At 42.5% G+C, this 15,545-nt stretch overlaps 1 protein-coding gene across 2 annotated transcripts in view; it reads left to right on the top strand.

The window, feature by feature from the left end:
• atrn (attractin) overlaps positions 1-13,269 on the top strand; it is a 148,426-nt gene extending 135,157 nt beyond the window's left edge. For both annotated transcript variants that reach the window (XM_084914415.1, XM_084914414.1), the window contains exons 28-29: positions 2,362-2,476; positions 5,720-13,269. In XM_084914415.1, the coding sequence (XP_084770541.1) occupies positions 2,362-2,476; positions 5,720-5,844 (240 nt within the window). In that variant the 3' untranslated portion in view covers positions 5,845-13,269. The remainder of the gene's footprint in view (positions 1-2,361; positions 2,477-5,719) is intronic.
• The last annotated feature ends 2,276 nt before the right edge of the window (positions 13,270-15,545 follow it).

Here is a 15,545-nt window from a genome sequence, read left to right as displayed (position 1 = left end):
AAAGCGAGGGAGTGAAAGAGTGTTTTTTTTCCTTTTTAATAGAGAACATTACATGGAAGAAGGAGCTCTGTCTTCTCCGTGATAAGCTGTTGTGAAGTTTTCCCTTGTCTGGGTCAGAGGTCATGAAGGAGACGCTGTGGCACTCTATATGGATTGTAAAGCATAAACTCTCCGTGATTTTAGCCTTTTAAAAATATCTTTACAAGAGTGGGGTGGAGGCGAAGAAGGAGGCTGAAGGAGAAGAGAATGCAAAACAAAGCAGTGACCCATCCTATTATCTTTGGGCCTCTTTGTCTACATTAGTCAGATTAATTTCTCAAAGCCGTGCCTCTGTTACAGTAATTTATTTATTGCATGTCAGAGTTGAGAAGCAGGCCACAGCTTTAGTGTCTGGGAATTTATTTGCTGCTGCTGGTTCGACTGCAGTGTTTCCAGAGGGCACATCCATCCCACTTTGCCCCCCCCCCCCCCATCAGTTCTCAGGAAGGGCTTTAATGCTGTGTGTGTGTAAATGTGAGAGGAGAAAGTGTTGCGAGCTCTTATATACACACATTTGGTGTTATGCACACGCAGCACAAAGTGTAAAGCCAGTTTTTCTGTTTAGCCAGTTGTTATATGAACATAGGCTTTGGCTGAATGCATCTTGGAATACTAACTTATTTCTTGCATTAAATGGTGTAATTTTTAGAGGTGCATTTTGCTGGACAAAAATAGTAAAAATGACTGTTAAATGTAAGAGAAAGTTTGCAAGCAGGCCGCCATGTTGGTTTTTGCCCAAAATCTAGGAGCAGGGTTTGCATTTGCATGGTTGCACGAGGCCGTATCTGTTACGACACCGCCCTAGTGGCCTGTCCATCAAGCGTCCAGTGCTGCGAAGCATTGCGATCTCTTGCGTGCTAGAACCCCGTCTTGGGACATCTCCCATAAGAGGGTACAGCTGTGTGAAAATGTTACGGGAGTGCCAGAGTGTCCTACCCAGTCAAATTGCAGTCATTGCTTTTAGAGAAAAACTGATATGATGGTTTATCCATGCATGAGGCCGACGTGTAAAATCACCAGCACATTTATTGAGTGTCTGGAAGGCATGATGGTATCCACTAAGGCGTACTGTATACAGTGCACATAACGGGGCATAAAATGCCCTTCTCTGTCAGGTTGTACCTGAGCACGGCCAATTGCACAGGCACACCTCCGAAAGCACACGTGCCATAAACAGACAGACACACATGTGTGCGGGCATAAACAAATACAGACTCCCTTCTGTTACAGCACCAGCTGAACTGAATCCCTACTCAGACACACACACACACATACATACAGACACCCAGAGGCATCCAGGTCTTTGTGCCACTTCCCTAGCTACCTGCGAGACAGCCTGTGTATCCTGCTGGTATGAAAGGTAAGCCTCAGAGAGACGGAGCAGAGAATAAATGTGTAAAATGGGTCAGAGCCTGAATATCATTACTGCCCTGCTCCCCATGTGTATACTTACTGTGCCTGTGTGTGTGTGTGTGTGTGTGTGAGAGAGAGACAAGCTGTGATGAATTTGTGAGTGAAAAGGCAAAATGAGTGTGTGCCTAGTGCTGTATGTGCGTGCGTGTGTCACTTTAGCTGCATTCCCACTCGGGGAGTTAAACTCAACTCTCCAGAGTATAAAGGCTGCCATGGGAAGGATCTCAACTTGTCTGTTTTGGAAGGTTTTGAGCACATTGAGAGGCAGTGTCAGTAGTGTGTGAAGCCATGCCATGGCCCAATTTTTGTCCGGCTCAGGAATTCAAAACACAAAGCCAGAGAGACACAGGAAGTTATCTGTATGCAGGCAAGATGGTGGCGTTCTCCATATCCATATCCTCTGTCGAGGTAAAACTATAAATATTGTACGAGGCTAGCATCAGCAGCAGATCCAGACAGTGTTTACAGGGTGGAGGGGGGGGGGACTCATCCCCCACATATGGATGAGTCGCTGCTAAAAAGGAGATATTGGTATTAGAGAGTCAGGCGTGTCAGACGGCCTGCAGCGACCGGAGCGCACTGCCGACCCAAATCTCCATTCAGGCGTCTTCGCTTGATAGCCACTCATTGCCAACGCTGCACACATGCGGCATTGTCATGAAATTGTGCTCAGTTGGGGATTTTGAAGGTTGGAGGGGTGGGCAATTTGTGCCTGCAGATCAGTAGTTGCATCTCAGCACGGGATAGAAAGGTGGGTTTTTTGTGTTTCTGTGCATGTTGCTGACACAAACAAGAACAGTAACAGTAAAGCCTCTGTTATCCACGGCTTTGAAAATGGTGTGTGTTCACCAGGATTTGAGAGCCTTGTGATGTATACTTTTTTCTTCTTTTCCCATTTTCTTTCCACAGTCCGTCCCAAAACCCATCGCCCTCGAGCCTTGCTTTGGCAACAAAGCCGCCGTGCTCTCCATCTTTGTACGGTTACCCAGGGGCACCGGCGGAATCCCTCCTCCAGGACAGTCTGGTAAGACGCAGCCTTTAAAATCCTTCACTTGTTTTTCTTTCCTGACTTGTTTGTTTGATTGAGCCTCACTTTTTTACATCATCTTTCCTTGATCTGACTTCCTCCCCCCTCTGTTATGTGCTGTAGCTTTGGTCTTAGTCGGTCCATGACAATTTTGAGCCTTTCAGTCTTTTTTCAACGTGGTTCACTTCCTCTTTCTTTTGTTATCCAACACTGACTTTGGTGTGTGTGCGTATACAGCCTCCAGTGTATACGCACACACACCAGCTCCAGTTTTAAGAAAATGAAACTGGTGATCTTGATTCTTAATCTATAGATTAGTTACATTTTTATTTAATATTTGTACAGGATAAACCTGCAAAATGCTTCCAAGTTAATGCATTTAATATACATGGATAAAAAATAATTGAGAGCTCACGCATCTATTTTTTCCCCCCAGGCCTATATATGTAAATAAAAAAAAATTAGGATGCAAGGACCAGATTTGGGTTTTGGTGGGAGGGAAAAAAGCACTATCAGCATTTAGGAACAGAGCACAGTGAGAAGATGACATAAAAATGAGGAATTTAGAGATTTCTTGCTGTTCCTTTTTCAAAATATAGGAAGGAGAGAATATTTAGCACGCAAACTGATTTGTGACGTGCTATTTGCACTGATATTTAACGCTGGAAAAAAGCATGTATTGCGCCCTGTATTAGCTCACTTGCGGCAGCAAAACCTTCCAGCCACTCTTTAGTTTTTAGCAGTTGGAGAAAGGAGAGAACGGAGGGATCGCGATGTGGATTTTGGACCCCATCCTGAAAATAATCAAGCCTTGGATGGACGTCAGTCTGGTCAATACCTTTACGTTAACAAACTTAAAAAACAAACCAACATTAAACCTTAAATTTAATTACACTCAAATTGAACCATTGTGATTTCAGGACCATGGAGAGCACTCAAGGTTTCACAGTGATCTCATGAGCTCTACTTGACCACATGACTGATTTTAGTGGTGGACCTACTCAAATTCAGCTGCGTGCACTTTGGACCAGTCGCCAGCCTCTCACGGGGCATTCGCACTCTCATTCACACCTATGTGCAATTTAGAATCACCAATTAACCCGACCTCACTAGCTGCCTGTTTCTGGACATCAGCTGACTGTGCCTGTGTTTGGAAAACAGCACAACAGTTGTAAATTACTCGCAGAACCAACCACACCTCTGAGTGCTACTTGGGGATTGTGTGATTTTTAGTCTCAGCAAAATCATGCACATCCATCTCGACAGTGGTCTAACATGTTTACAGTAATTACTTTATGTAGCACCATCGTTTTGATGTGGATGTATTAATTTTTAAAAACGCTGCAGCTTGAAAGCAGCAGTGCTATTCCTGGTTTTCCTCAGTTACTGCTCTTCACTCCCTCCTTCTTTTTCCTCTTCCTGTGGCGAAATGAAGACTGCTTGTAGCTTTCCTACCTTCATCTACTTGGTGTGTTAGGAAGCATACTGCAGCTATATCCATGCAGACTCATTCTGTGCTTGATTCCTCTCTATCCTCTTCTCATCCTCGTTGCTTTAAAGTCCAATCTAGTGTTTTTCCTGTTTCCCTCTGCTCCCTTCTTTCCCTTCCTCCTCCTTTTTTTTTGCCCAACTTCTGACTGCACTGAGAATTGAGTCCATTACTTTCTTTCATCCTCTGCTCTGTCACTTGCTGTCTTTACATTCCCACCCATGCTTCATCTGTTTTCCTTATCTTTCTTTTCAAGATCCTCTGATAAGACCCAAGTGCTGCTTCCCTTACCTTTTCTTAGTTTTTCTTTCCTGCTGTCTTTCTTTTACTGTCTCAATAATTCAACTCGCCTTTCTTTCAGTATTTTGTTCCTCCTCTGTGTTGTATAGCTCTTTGCCTCCCACAGTTGCAGTCCCCAGACCATCAGCATGCCTAAGGCCCTTATTAATTACCACATTGTCCTTTTGTCATAACAAAACTGCCGCGGCTCTCGATGGAGCTTTCCCTTGGGCAGCTTTTATTGAGACCATGTTAGCCGTGTTCCTCCCATCTCCTCGTGCCCTGGGGGGGGGGGTCTACTGTTCGTTATAATGCTTTTAACTTGTTCCCCATCTGGCCGTGTTGCTATCAGATCTTTAAACTGCTTTCAGTTTTTCAGCATCCCAGCCTCACAGCACTCTGTAGCTCATTTCATAGCAACCAAAAGGATATCACCACCACAGATTATCACTGATTTCTATCTTCGGCTCATTTAGGTGATTTGAGCCATCCTGCTTTTTTTTTTTTCTTTTTCAATCAGTAAGAAACTAGTAGTATCTGTATGATTTCTCAGCATGCGATCCCTAGCGCAGCCGCTTTCTCTTTTTATGCCTTCAGTGTTTACTTGATTGCAGTAAATGCATCTAATATTGGTGATAAATGGAGTTTACTGGTATTTCATGGCTCAGAGAATGTTATTAAATGTTGATGAAGTGTGGTGTAAGTTAATGATTGCCAGCTCTGCACGTTTGTGTACGTGGTTGTGAGTTGGAAGTTGTGTGTTTTACTTTCCACACATCAGCAGCTTTCCCCACATTACAGTTACTGCATTAAGAGTCAGCCTCATATTGCAAGTGTAGCCTAATTAATGCTGGGTTTTTGAGACTGTTACCAGTGCATACATTTCAGTGTCTTAATTTTTTTTCTTAATTATAAACGATCTCCTCACCATTTTAACATGGCTTAGCATTTAACTTCTCTCCATCTAATTTAACTTATATGCATCGATTTCCTTATTTATGGGTCAGTTTCTACTTTAAACTTGATCATTTATCCTCATTCCCAGCTCCACATTTGTATTCTTGGAGGTTAAAAGTGCTAACATCACAGTTTATCCTCTGTCTTAAAGGTCACACTGTGTTTTTTAGTTTTTTTAAGTTGTCTTCTGATTGGCTGCCTCTCGCAAAAACAAAAAAAAAAGCTCTGTGCTTGACGTGATCATATTCAGGGGTGCACATAAGTGGAGCGCAGGTGCACATGCGCTGTTATTTTGACAGCGCATGTGCACCCCTGATCATATTACATCATCCCTTGTCTTTTGTGGAGCAGTGTGATTATTTGCACATGTTTGAAACTTTGGACATGTTTTATATGTTATACAAAGTTCACAGGTTGATATGACAGAAAATAAGGAAAAGCGTAATAAAAGTAATTCATGTTTGTAGTTTTATATCTTTTACTTTAACTAAATGAGTCCTCCTGTGTGTGTGCAGGTTTGGCCGTGGCCAGCGCGCTGGTCGATGTATCTCAGCAGATGTGTGTGGGGTACAAGGAGAAGTCTGGCGGACTGAGGAACCGTAAACAGCAGCCCACAGCACAGCCATCCACCTGCATCTGACTGCATCCCCTGTCCTCTTCTACCATCCCAACACCAAAAGCTCTCCCATCAGCCTCCCCCACCCTCCCCTCGCCTCAGCCCCATCCTTCAGAGACTCCCACCAGCTCCGTTCTGGCAGGGAGAGGTGCATGCTGGGACGCAGGACTTGAACGTTTTGGTAAAGGGGGTCGAGACATCTGGCAGACTGCAGCCTCAGAGGTCTCCCCCTTCCTTTCCTCCTACAGGAACTTTGATGCTTGGAGTCCCCTCGAACTGATCGACAGAAACTAGACACAGAGAGGGGGGAGGGAGGGAGGAAGGAAGGAAGGGACAGAGCAGGTGCTGACCCCTCCCCTCCCCCTCAATGAAACATTTTACATTTGTCGACACCACCTCGTTAGTCGAGGCGGCCACGGCTTGCTGCTAGAAGAGATCCTTGTCTCGTAGTTTTTGACAAAACAAAAAAGCAAAACAAAAAAAATCCAGAGACTTTGCGACCGTCTATGTTCGCATTTTATTTAAGTTATTGTTGTTCTTTCTTTTGATTGTGTTATTTCAGAGGCAGGAACAAAACTGGAGACGCTCAGTTGGACATGCACACACAAAAACGCATAACACACACTTCAGCAAGCCCTTGTACCCATTTGTAGCCCATTGTCACCTGCTGTCATGTTCACAGCTCAGCACTGAGGGCTGTTGTCACTGGAGTCCTGCACAGTTTGGCCTCCGAGCAAGCTAACAGCATGTTCAGTCTTCCTTTAATGAGGATCCACTGTAGGAGGTTGCCTGTGTAGCCAGAGCCCATTTAAAGAGTGTGTGACATTTCAATCGGCCTATGTGTCTTCTCCCGCTGCCCACTCTTGCGGCCTGTCTGGAGCTTCGTCTCTCTGTCTCTGGCCATTTGGCTGCCGAGCCGTTCGCCGCACGAGGCAAGACCGCTGCAATGCCTCACCCGTGCTGGCCGGCTGGCTGCTGGATCGCCAGTGCAATTGAAACTTTTCCAGCTAATTACTCTTCCAGTTCTAATGAAAGCCAATGGCAGTATGCAAGACTCACACACACACACACACAGAGCTAGTAGTAGTGGTGGGGTGGGGGGAGACCTCTGGCAATTAAAAATTGTCCTCGAAACCATTGTGACACAGGCTTCCTATAGATCACGTGACTCTGATTGACTGAAGTGATTTGGCTGATGTTAGTGACCGCTGCCAGGGCAACTGTTGAGCTCTGAGACTGTTGCCTAAGAAATCCATACCTTCTAATTACTGCTCTCATTTCCCGAAATGCAATGCATCCCTCCTACCCCCGGGATACCAGCATCTCCGCCGCTCTTATTGTGCCATTCGATTGCGATTGTTCCACATCTGTGATCTATCTACAACCGCCCAATTAGCCCATACAGCAGCGACGTCTGTGCCCTTATTGATGCGGCTACAGTGGAGCTGCTAAACCCCAGCGTTTAAATGGTAAAGTGCAGTGTTTTTTACTTTTGTTAGCAGCCAGAATGCATGAGTCAGTGCCTGTTTCTTTAAGAGCATCGTTTTTTAAAAATGGACTTTTGAATTGGCCTCCATGTCACAGAAGACCCTGGTTATTTATTCTGAAAGAAAAAAAATTGTCTCTTGAAATTATGTTGTCGTCTGGTCCCTCAGCTGCTTTTCCCTGCACTTGACTACAGTCTACATCTAAAATATCGGTCCTGCTTTTAAAGCAGCATTACTTCAAGTGGGAAAATGAGGGAAAATGCAGAATAAAAAACCCCAAGGCAAACACAGAAAAACTGAGATTGGTAGATTAAAACAGAGCTGTCACAACTAAAGCATCAAATTTGGGTTTGTGCCATTTTTTGCTGTAGTTTTTCTTTCTTTGTTCACATTTACAGGATATAAGTTGTACACTGCAGCACTTTGAAGCCTATGACACATTTGTTGGTGTATCAACCTATAGGAAATATGGTGCGTCTCCTGCAGTCTCGTAAGGTTGTAAACTTCCCGCTCTCTGGGAAGTGCAGCAATAGAACAATTTAATAGTTTGCATTCTACCCTAAAGAGCTCGTTGTGTTTAGTTCCTGGCTCTCACATGTGCTCAGCATACTAGAACTTCACACCGCCTGGTTAAAGGGCACACTTTTAGCACTGGGAAAAGGTCAGAACAGAAAGCATGAACAAAGCTGACATTCTGTAATTATAGAGTGCCGTGTGCGCTCGTGACTCCGCTTGGCGAGCGTCACGGCGCGGAGAAGCCGGCTCCGTTCGTGCTCGTGCTTTGAGGAATCAAAGTGCTTCACCTGCAGTCTTTATCAATTTTCCTCTGCTAGAATAAAGGGTTTGTTTTTTTACCCAACATGGGTAGTTTGATGTTTTGTTGGGTTGTTTTTACAGAATAAAATAATATTAATTATTATTATTTATATTAAGCTGAGGCTCTGGATGTTGTAGGGCGTTTTGGTAATAACCAACTATTATTACATGAATGTGATGATCACAAAGAGTCCTTCTGAGTTCCACAGAGTATTTTTATTTAGTACTTTTTCAGTCCCTTTGAAAACACCTACCACCCTGTCTCAGAATGAAGGAGTTCTTTCACCTCCAACCATTTGAAGGTGGAGTTCAGTTCAAGAAACTCTGATAAAATGTGCTGTGTTGGCCATTGGAAGAAGAAAATTACGCTTTGTGTGAGATTTGGCTTAAAAGTGAGACTTTACCATAAACTGTGAGGCAAAAGTGTGGCAGAGACACGACAGACACGCAGCTCGCAAACTCCCATTAACCGCCATCAAAGGTGGCGATGTGCTCCCAACACTAAAATGCCTGAACGGTACATGAACTACATCTGTCTTTCCTCTGCAGCGTCAGCAGCTCTGAGATCTGCCAGCACCTTTGCGTTTTTGATTTCTCTGCAGGTTAACGTTTTCACTCCGCAGCAGGCCTGTTTCTGTTTAACATAAAACACTAGCTGTTCACGATGCTCAATCGCTTTACTGAACTCTCCAGTGACAAAACCTACAACGGCAGTCGTTTTCATCATTGCAAATATGATTTTGTTGCATTGACTCTCTCCAAACGAGTGTGGTGTACAACTGCTTCGACTGTACTGCAGTAATAATTTCATAACGATTGTTTGTTTTGTTTTCTATAAATGAATGTAAAATCTGTGCAGCCAAGGTAAATCTGTAAACTGTAACTCACCGGGGACGGTTTGTCGCCACTTTCTTTCTTTGGCCGTGGGTGACAGGGCGGTGCGGTGGTTAATGCAGACGGCAGAGGAACTGTGGGATGATGGGTTCAGACCATTAAAGAGCGAGTTGTCACTTTGAAGTTTTTTTTTTCCTTTTTTAAGAAAGACACTGAGCTTGTAAAGAAGATGTGAGCTCTGCATGCCCAGTCAGCCCACTGTGATCTTCTTCTGCTTGATGGTTCAAACGACACGGATCCTGTGCCGGATACTGATGTCTTTGAGATAATGTTGAATGTTTGTGTTTTTGTCTTTAACCTCTGTGCTATGATTGGCTTAAGAAACTCAAACGAGACTAAAGTTTTTCCAGATTTTTGACATGTATATGAAACCTGTTTATCTGTAAACATGTTTGTTGTCAGCAGCCTCACACCGGACTCCTACACAAGTCCCAAGCATTCAGCAATTAGATAAATTTAGAAGTAATATTGCAGTTTCAACATTTATCCAGGGCAGTTCATCCCTGGTCCACCCACACGGCTGTTTTCATTAATTTTGTTTTGCCGATCAGGCGTCTTCTCAGGACTGTGTTGGCGTGTACAGACTCAGAGTTGTGCATTTGCACCTGTTAGGACAGGACTGACTTACAGCTTAATGGTAGGGCTGGACAGTATGACCTGATATCTAAAGCATGTCATTACTTTTATCACGTTAATAATAAATGTAACGACATGTTTCATGTATCATTAGAGCACGATGCCTCATTCTTGGTCTTGGCTAATTGCAGTTTGTCGGGTTCATAATTCTGGGCTTGTGGCCCAGACTGTATGCTGTAATTGGATAAATTTGGCCTGTGCGCGCATTCAAAGCATATTTAGCTCTACAGAACTTGAAGAGAAGTCCATTCAGCCAACTAATGCTTTAAAAGCCCTACTTAGTGTGCTTCAGCCATGCCGAGCAGCAAACGCATTTGCACTCAGCAGGGTGAAGCTACGCCCAGCTGCAGCTACTGTTGTCCAGTTAGGTCGCCCCATGATAACCTCATCTCCCCCCAATGATGACTGATGGACAAAAAGGTCTTGCTGTTTTCATCTCAGCTACATTGTGGCTACGTATACGGGTATTTTTGAAAACGGAGATTTTCCGTTTTTGTTTAAAAAAATAATCCCGTCCACACGTAAATGCAAAATTGAAGGAAAACGCTGCTAGGAACATGCCAAAGCAACAGGTGGCGATATATTCCTAACCGTGTAGAAATGTTGGCCAATCAGAAGTCTAGAAGCCTGGGTGGGAAATAGTAAACAAAGATTGCGCATAGAAGCAGAACTGAGTCCTATGTGTGTAGGGACAGTGTGTATATGCAAGCATTTAAACACTGCAGAGAGTAAAATTAACAGTATTTTGTCTAAGTCCACCATGGCAGAAATTCATTTCACCGAAACAAAAACGTGGCACACAGTGTGACGTCAAAATAGGCGCACATCTTTGACGCTGCATTTTCTCCGTTTTCCTCGTCCACACATAAATGCAAAAACAAAGTTTCCGAAAATATCCACCCTGGCAGGCGTTTTTAAAAACCTCCGTTTTCAGTGACCGAAAACGCCGTTTACGTGTGGATGAAAGGTGCAAACGCATAGAAAAATCTGCGTTTTCAAAAATACCCGTGTACGTGTGGACGTAGCCTGTATCTTATAAATGAACAACTAATAACTATTTTTTGAGATTAGCCACTTTTTGTGGTCTTCTGTCTGCATTTAGTCGCCTTTCGTTAGTGTTAAAAGCACCACCTTGGATTTTTAGTCGGTATTCCTCAGATGCATCACATGTACCTTTGACGGCTTGCAAACATACTGAAGGATTTTACTTTTTCTTTTGCAAAGCCAAATTTTAAAGGTGCAATATGTAGAACACCTTACTCTAGGGTGGCAGAGGGAAGGTCAGTGTTTTTGCATTAGCATTAGCGTTAGCAGCTAGTTTGGATCCTAAGCAGCCTTGTTTTTGTTTCTTAGTTTCACAATGAGGCACAAACAGTGCTCATGTCTGCCGTCTGCTGCTCAAAGTTCCCGATCTTCAGTGTCCGTATAAAAGAAAAGTTTTTTTTTTGTTTTTTTTCTCTGATGCTGTGCCGAGTGCAGACTGGATACTTTAGTGCAAAGTGCAATTGTGTAAAAGTACGGGTCAGTGTTGGCAGGTTAGCATGCCAAATTCGGTAGATATGTGTGATGTATACACTTCTTTGGAATAATTAAATCTATACATATTGCACCTTTAAATGTGCTAACCTGCACGGCATGTTTTTGCTCTGATGCATTGCTGCTTTTTTTTCTTTTGTTTTTCCCCAGTGGATTAGCATCAAATCACTGGGACGGACGTGTTTGTGTACAATTTAAAAAAAAAAAAAAAAAAAAAAAAAAAAAAATTGCTGATGCGTAGCATTAATGATAAAAAAAAAAAAACCCTACAGGGTACCTTTAAACATGGCTCATGATGGAAATCGATTGCGTCCTGCAGTCGATGCTTTACAGAAAGTTTTCCACCTGTAGACCAGTGGGGATGGAGCTACTCTGGTGTCTGTGCAATTAGGATAAGCTAGCAGTCATTTAAGCGCAAAACTGGAAACTGTACTCAAAAAATGTTATGTATTTGTAGCGGAAAATTTTCAAGTGTAAATACAAAACGTGATCATTCAAATTTCTGCTAAAATAATTTTTGGCAGCAACAGGAAAAATATTTAACCATCCCAGATTAAAACCAGTCAAACATAACCGTCCTTTCAAATTACTAAGAAACATACCTGCACATTCATTTTCGTCCCCTCTCATTTAGACTTTTGGAGTCACATTTTAATCAAACCCTTTACTTGGAATATAATAGTTTGAATCTATCTGTAAGGCATTTATTGTAAAGCATCTATGGGGGAAAAGGGCCTGCATTTGCTAATTTAGTCTTGCCATCCTTAAATAGTAAATGATTATACCTCTACAGAGCTGGAAGATGGCCTCAGTGTGCCCTATTTTGTTTGGTGGATTAGTATTAAATATTGCTTGGAGGAAGGTTGTAAAGCTGCAGGAAAACTGCTTTTTGTTTTCAACGGTCAAACGTGGAATCACTGGCTTTTTTTCCTCGCTATGATGTGTTGAGGAATCTGTGCCAGCATGGCGGGAACGGTGGTGGATGCATGAGAATATATATGAAATGCCTTTTTTTAAAAAGTCAGAAATCCAGCTCCAGTATGTGTCCTGTGTTTTTTGTAAGACCAAATTGATGCGACAAATCAAAACCTAAGAGCACAATACACTCCGTTTTAACGTCAACGTGGGCAGGCCGAAGCTAAATCTGTTGACTTTCTCCCCTTGGTCTAAACGCGTTAAAGCCCAGCCCTGTTGGTAAACATGAACTTTAGCGTGGGCACTCTGCTGATGTCGCATTACGAGATTCCTGGATCCTAAAGTTCAGATTTTCCAGCCGATTACCTCCCGCTACCATTCGGTGTTACCAGGGTGTGAAGTGCTCCTGAGCAGCTCAAAATATCTCAGAGGGAGTGTGGAAGTTTGCAAAGGGAAACGTTTAAAGCGTGTACACTGTCACTGCCCTGTTTACCTGTCCATTTTTTTTTTTGGTTTTTGATTCGAATAGATGGGCAGCTTTCTCTATTTTGCTCTGCTTTCCACGCCTCAAACTTTACTAGGGTAACACTGAAACTTTACAGTGGCCTTATTTCACTTTATTAATCTCTGTATTCGCTGGTAGAAATGTACAGCAGATACATGTTCATGAAGTGTGTTTAGTAACTGGAAACGTTCCTAATATTCACAAGTAGACACTAGCAGCATTAACCTGTACTTAAAATGCTGTAACACCTAGGTTAAAGCATCTGAATAAGGTCATTGTAAATTCAGGCATTACCCCCTCTAGTTTTTGCTCCTCCTTCCTTTTTGTATAGAGGCATTATATATCTTGAGGAAGTAGGCTGTTAATATGTATAATTTAGCAGTTGCTTTTCTTTTGTAAATAATGAGAAAGTATTGTGAATGATATTTGTTGAATGGTTTAAAAAAATCATTTATGGCGAACCTCTCTCGGCTTTTAAAAATGTGACTACAGTGCATATTTTGTATGTAAGACAGCAGAGTAGGATGAACAAGCATTACTAGAAGCTGATGACAACTACATGTAAAACTTGAGGATAATAGCTTACTGACCTTGTAATTATTGATGTACATAAAAGAATGACAGAACAGTTTTTTGTCTATTATTAAATGTGGAAATCCAGCCATTGCTGTTTGTCTCGATATCTACGAATAATTAATTTTGGAATTCTCCTGCAACGCTTATTTGAATGTGCTCGTTCGGTGCCAGAGGGATGGTGCTTCAGACTGTGCACAAATTCGGCTAAGATGTCTTTCAAGTAAGTACACTCAACTTGAAACGATTGTCTTTGATGCTGTAATTCCAAAACAAGCCCCTTTTGCATCCCCTAGAGGATGTAATGTTCGCCTCGCAATGAAAGGAGCCGGTATTGAAAAATGTATGTTTACAGCAGGATGAATTTAAAAGCAGTGGAAAATATGACAAATCAGCTTAGGGATGGATCAGAGTGAAGGCGGGGTTCCTCCTGTGCTGTAAAATTACAAAATTCCATCTCCACTCCTGTTCTAAGTTCTGAAATTTTAAAATACTTTCCTACCTGCTGCTTAATACGGGGTTTGCAACGTTATATTTGAACACACTACAACACTTCTTTTGATTACAGTAGAGGCAACGCACAGCGCTGTTTATATGGAAAACCAAACGCAGCATATCGACACAAACACCTCGTACCAACTGTCGAGCACGGTGGTGGATGGATGACGATTTGGGTTTGTTTAGCAGCCACAGGTTCTTGGCACCTTGCAGTCATTTTGTCAACAATGAGCTCCTCTGTATACCAAAGTATTCAGACGTGAGGCCATCTGTCTGACAGCTAAAGCTTGGCCCAACCACTATCATGCAATGATCCCAAGCACAGCAGCAGATCTACAACAGAATGGCTGAAAAAGAAATGAATCAAGTTGTTCAAATGGCCAAAGTCCAGACTTTAACCTGATTGAAGTGCTGTGGCAGGACTGTAGGAGAGCTGTGCATCAACAAATGCACGCGAACGGCAAAGTTCACCGTTGTAAACAAAAGTAGGTCAAAATTCCTCTGCAGTGATGCAGGAGTTTGGAAAAGTCATACAGAAAACAATTCAAGGTATCGGTGCAAAAAGATGGTTTTAAAAAATGTATGTTAGTGCTGTGCAATACTGTAAATGTTGGTATTGATCCAATACCAAGTAAACACAGGACCACTGTAGCCAACACATAACCTAAAGACGGTTTGTGGGCTTCACTTACTGAAGTTAGAGGATAGAAACAAAGTATTAATCCTACCGTGCTAGTATTGCTCCAGCGTTGGTATTGATACTATAGATCAGGGGTCCCCAATCCCAGTCCACGAGGGCCGGTGTCCCTGCAGGTTTTAGATCTCACCCTGGGTCAACACACCTGAATCACATGATTAGTTCATTACCAGGCCTCTGGAGAACTGAAGACATGTTGAGAAGGTCATTTATCCATGTAAATCAGCTGTGATGGATCAAAGACACATCTAAAACCTGCAGGGACACCGGCCCTCGTGGACTGGGATTGGGGACCCCTGCTATAGATATTTGAATCGATCCACAGGTTTTCCAATAGTTGGTTCTCAAGTTTGGCTTATGTTTTTAAAATAATAAATAAATAACGACACGGTGTCAAATGTCTCGTGGTGTTTGTTTCAGGTTGTCATTTTAAGGTTAATGCTGCCCTGGATTGTAAAATATTCCCCTGTTAGGTAAAAGCTTAGAGTTGACAGGAGCCATGCTTTCTTTTTACCATGTCTGTACGTTGTAAGACAACATATGCTGGTTAACCACAGCACAATACTTGTCCTGAACAAAAGCAAGCACAATTTTAAATTGAGATTAAGCCAATTTTGTCCTCTTTCACACAGGGTGAGTCTCTTTGAGATAAGACTTCGGGTTTTTGAATGAAATCCCACAGAATACAAAGTGCACTGACCAGAACTTCAACTGACTCAAGGTTTGGATGCTAGGTACTTCTATTACTTCAATACATGGAATATATTTAAGATTGTACATGCATAATGTATAAAGAATAAAAGAACAATTTTTATAAGTTGTCAACTGATTTTTTTTTTTTGAATAATTCTGATGGCTTCTGGCACTTTGGGACTGTTGCTAGTGGACAGAGGGCATCTATAATGCTCGGTGATCCATCGGGCTTTTTAAAATATAGCACCATCATCATTTGACTTGAACGCAGACCTTGAGTTACAGCGTAAAACTCCAAAAATAGGTGCATGTTCTGGAGAGCCTGGTGTGTTTAGGAACACAAGAAAAGGTAAATAAATCTGAATTTATTTGTTTATTTTAACAAACAACCTTTGTTCCGCAGACAGTGCAGAAAATCTGGTTGTGTGCTGTATTTATTGGCAAGGTGGGATTCACCCTGAAAAGAAACCTCCCA

The sequence above is a fragment of the Perissodus microlepis genome, chromosome 19 (genome assembly GCF_051167445.1).
Source record: "Perissodus microlepis isolate ML-2025 ecotype Zambia chromosome 19, ASM5116744v1, whole genome shotgun sequence".
Classification (NCBI taxonomy): domain Eukaryota; kingdom Metazoa; phylum Chordata; class Actinopteri; order Cichliformes; family Cichlidae; genus Perissodus; species Perissodus microlepis.
This window is presented reverse-complemented; position numbering and strand designations above follow the sequence as displayed.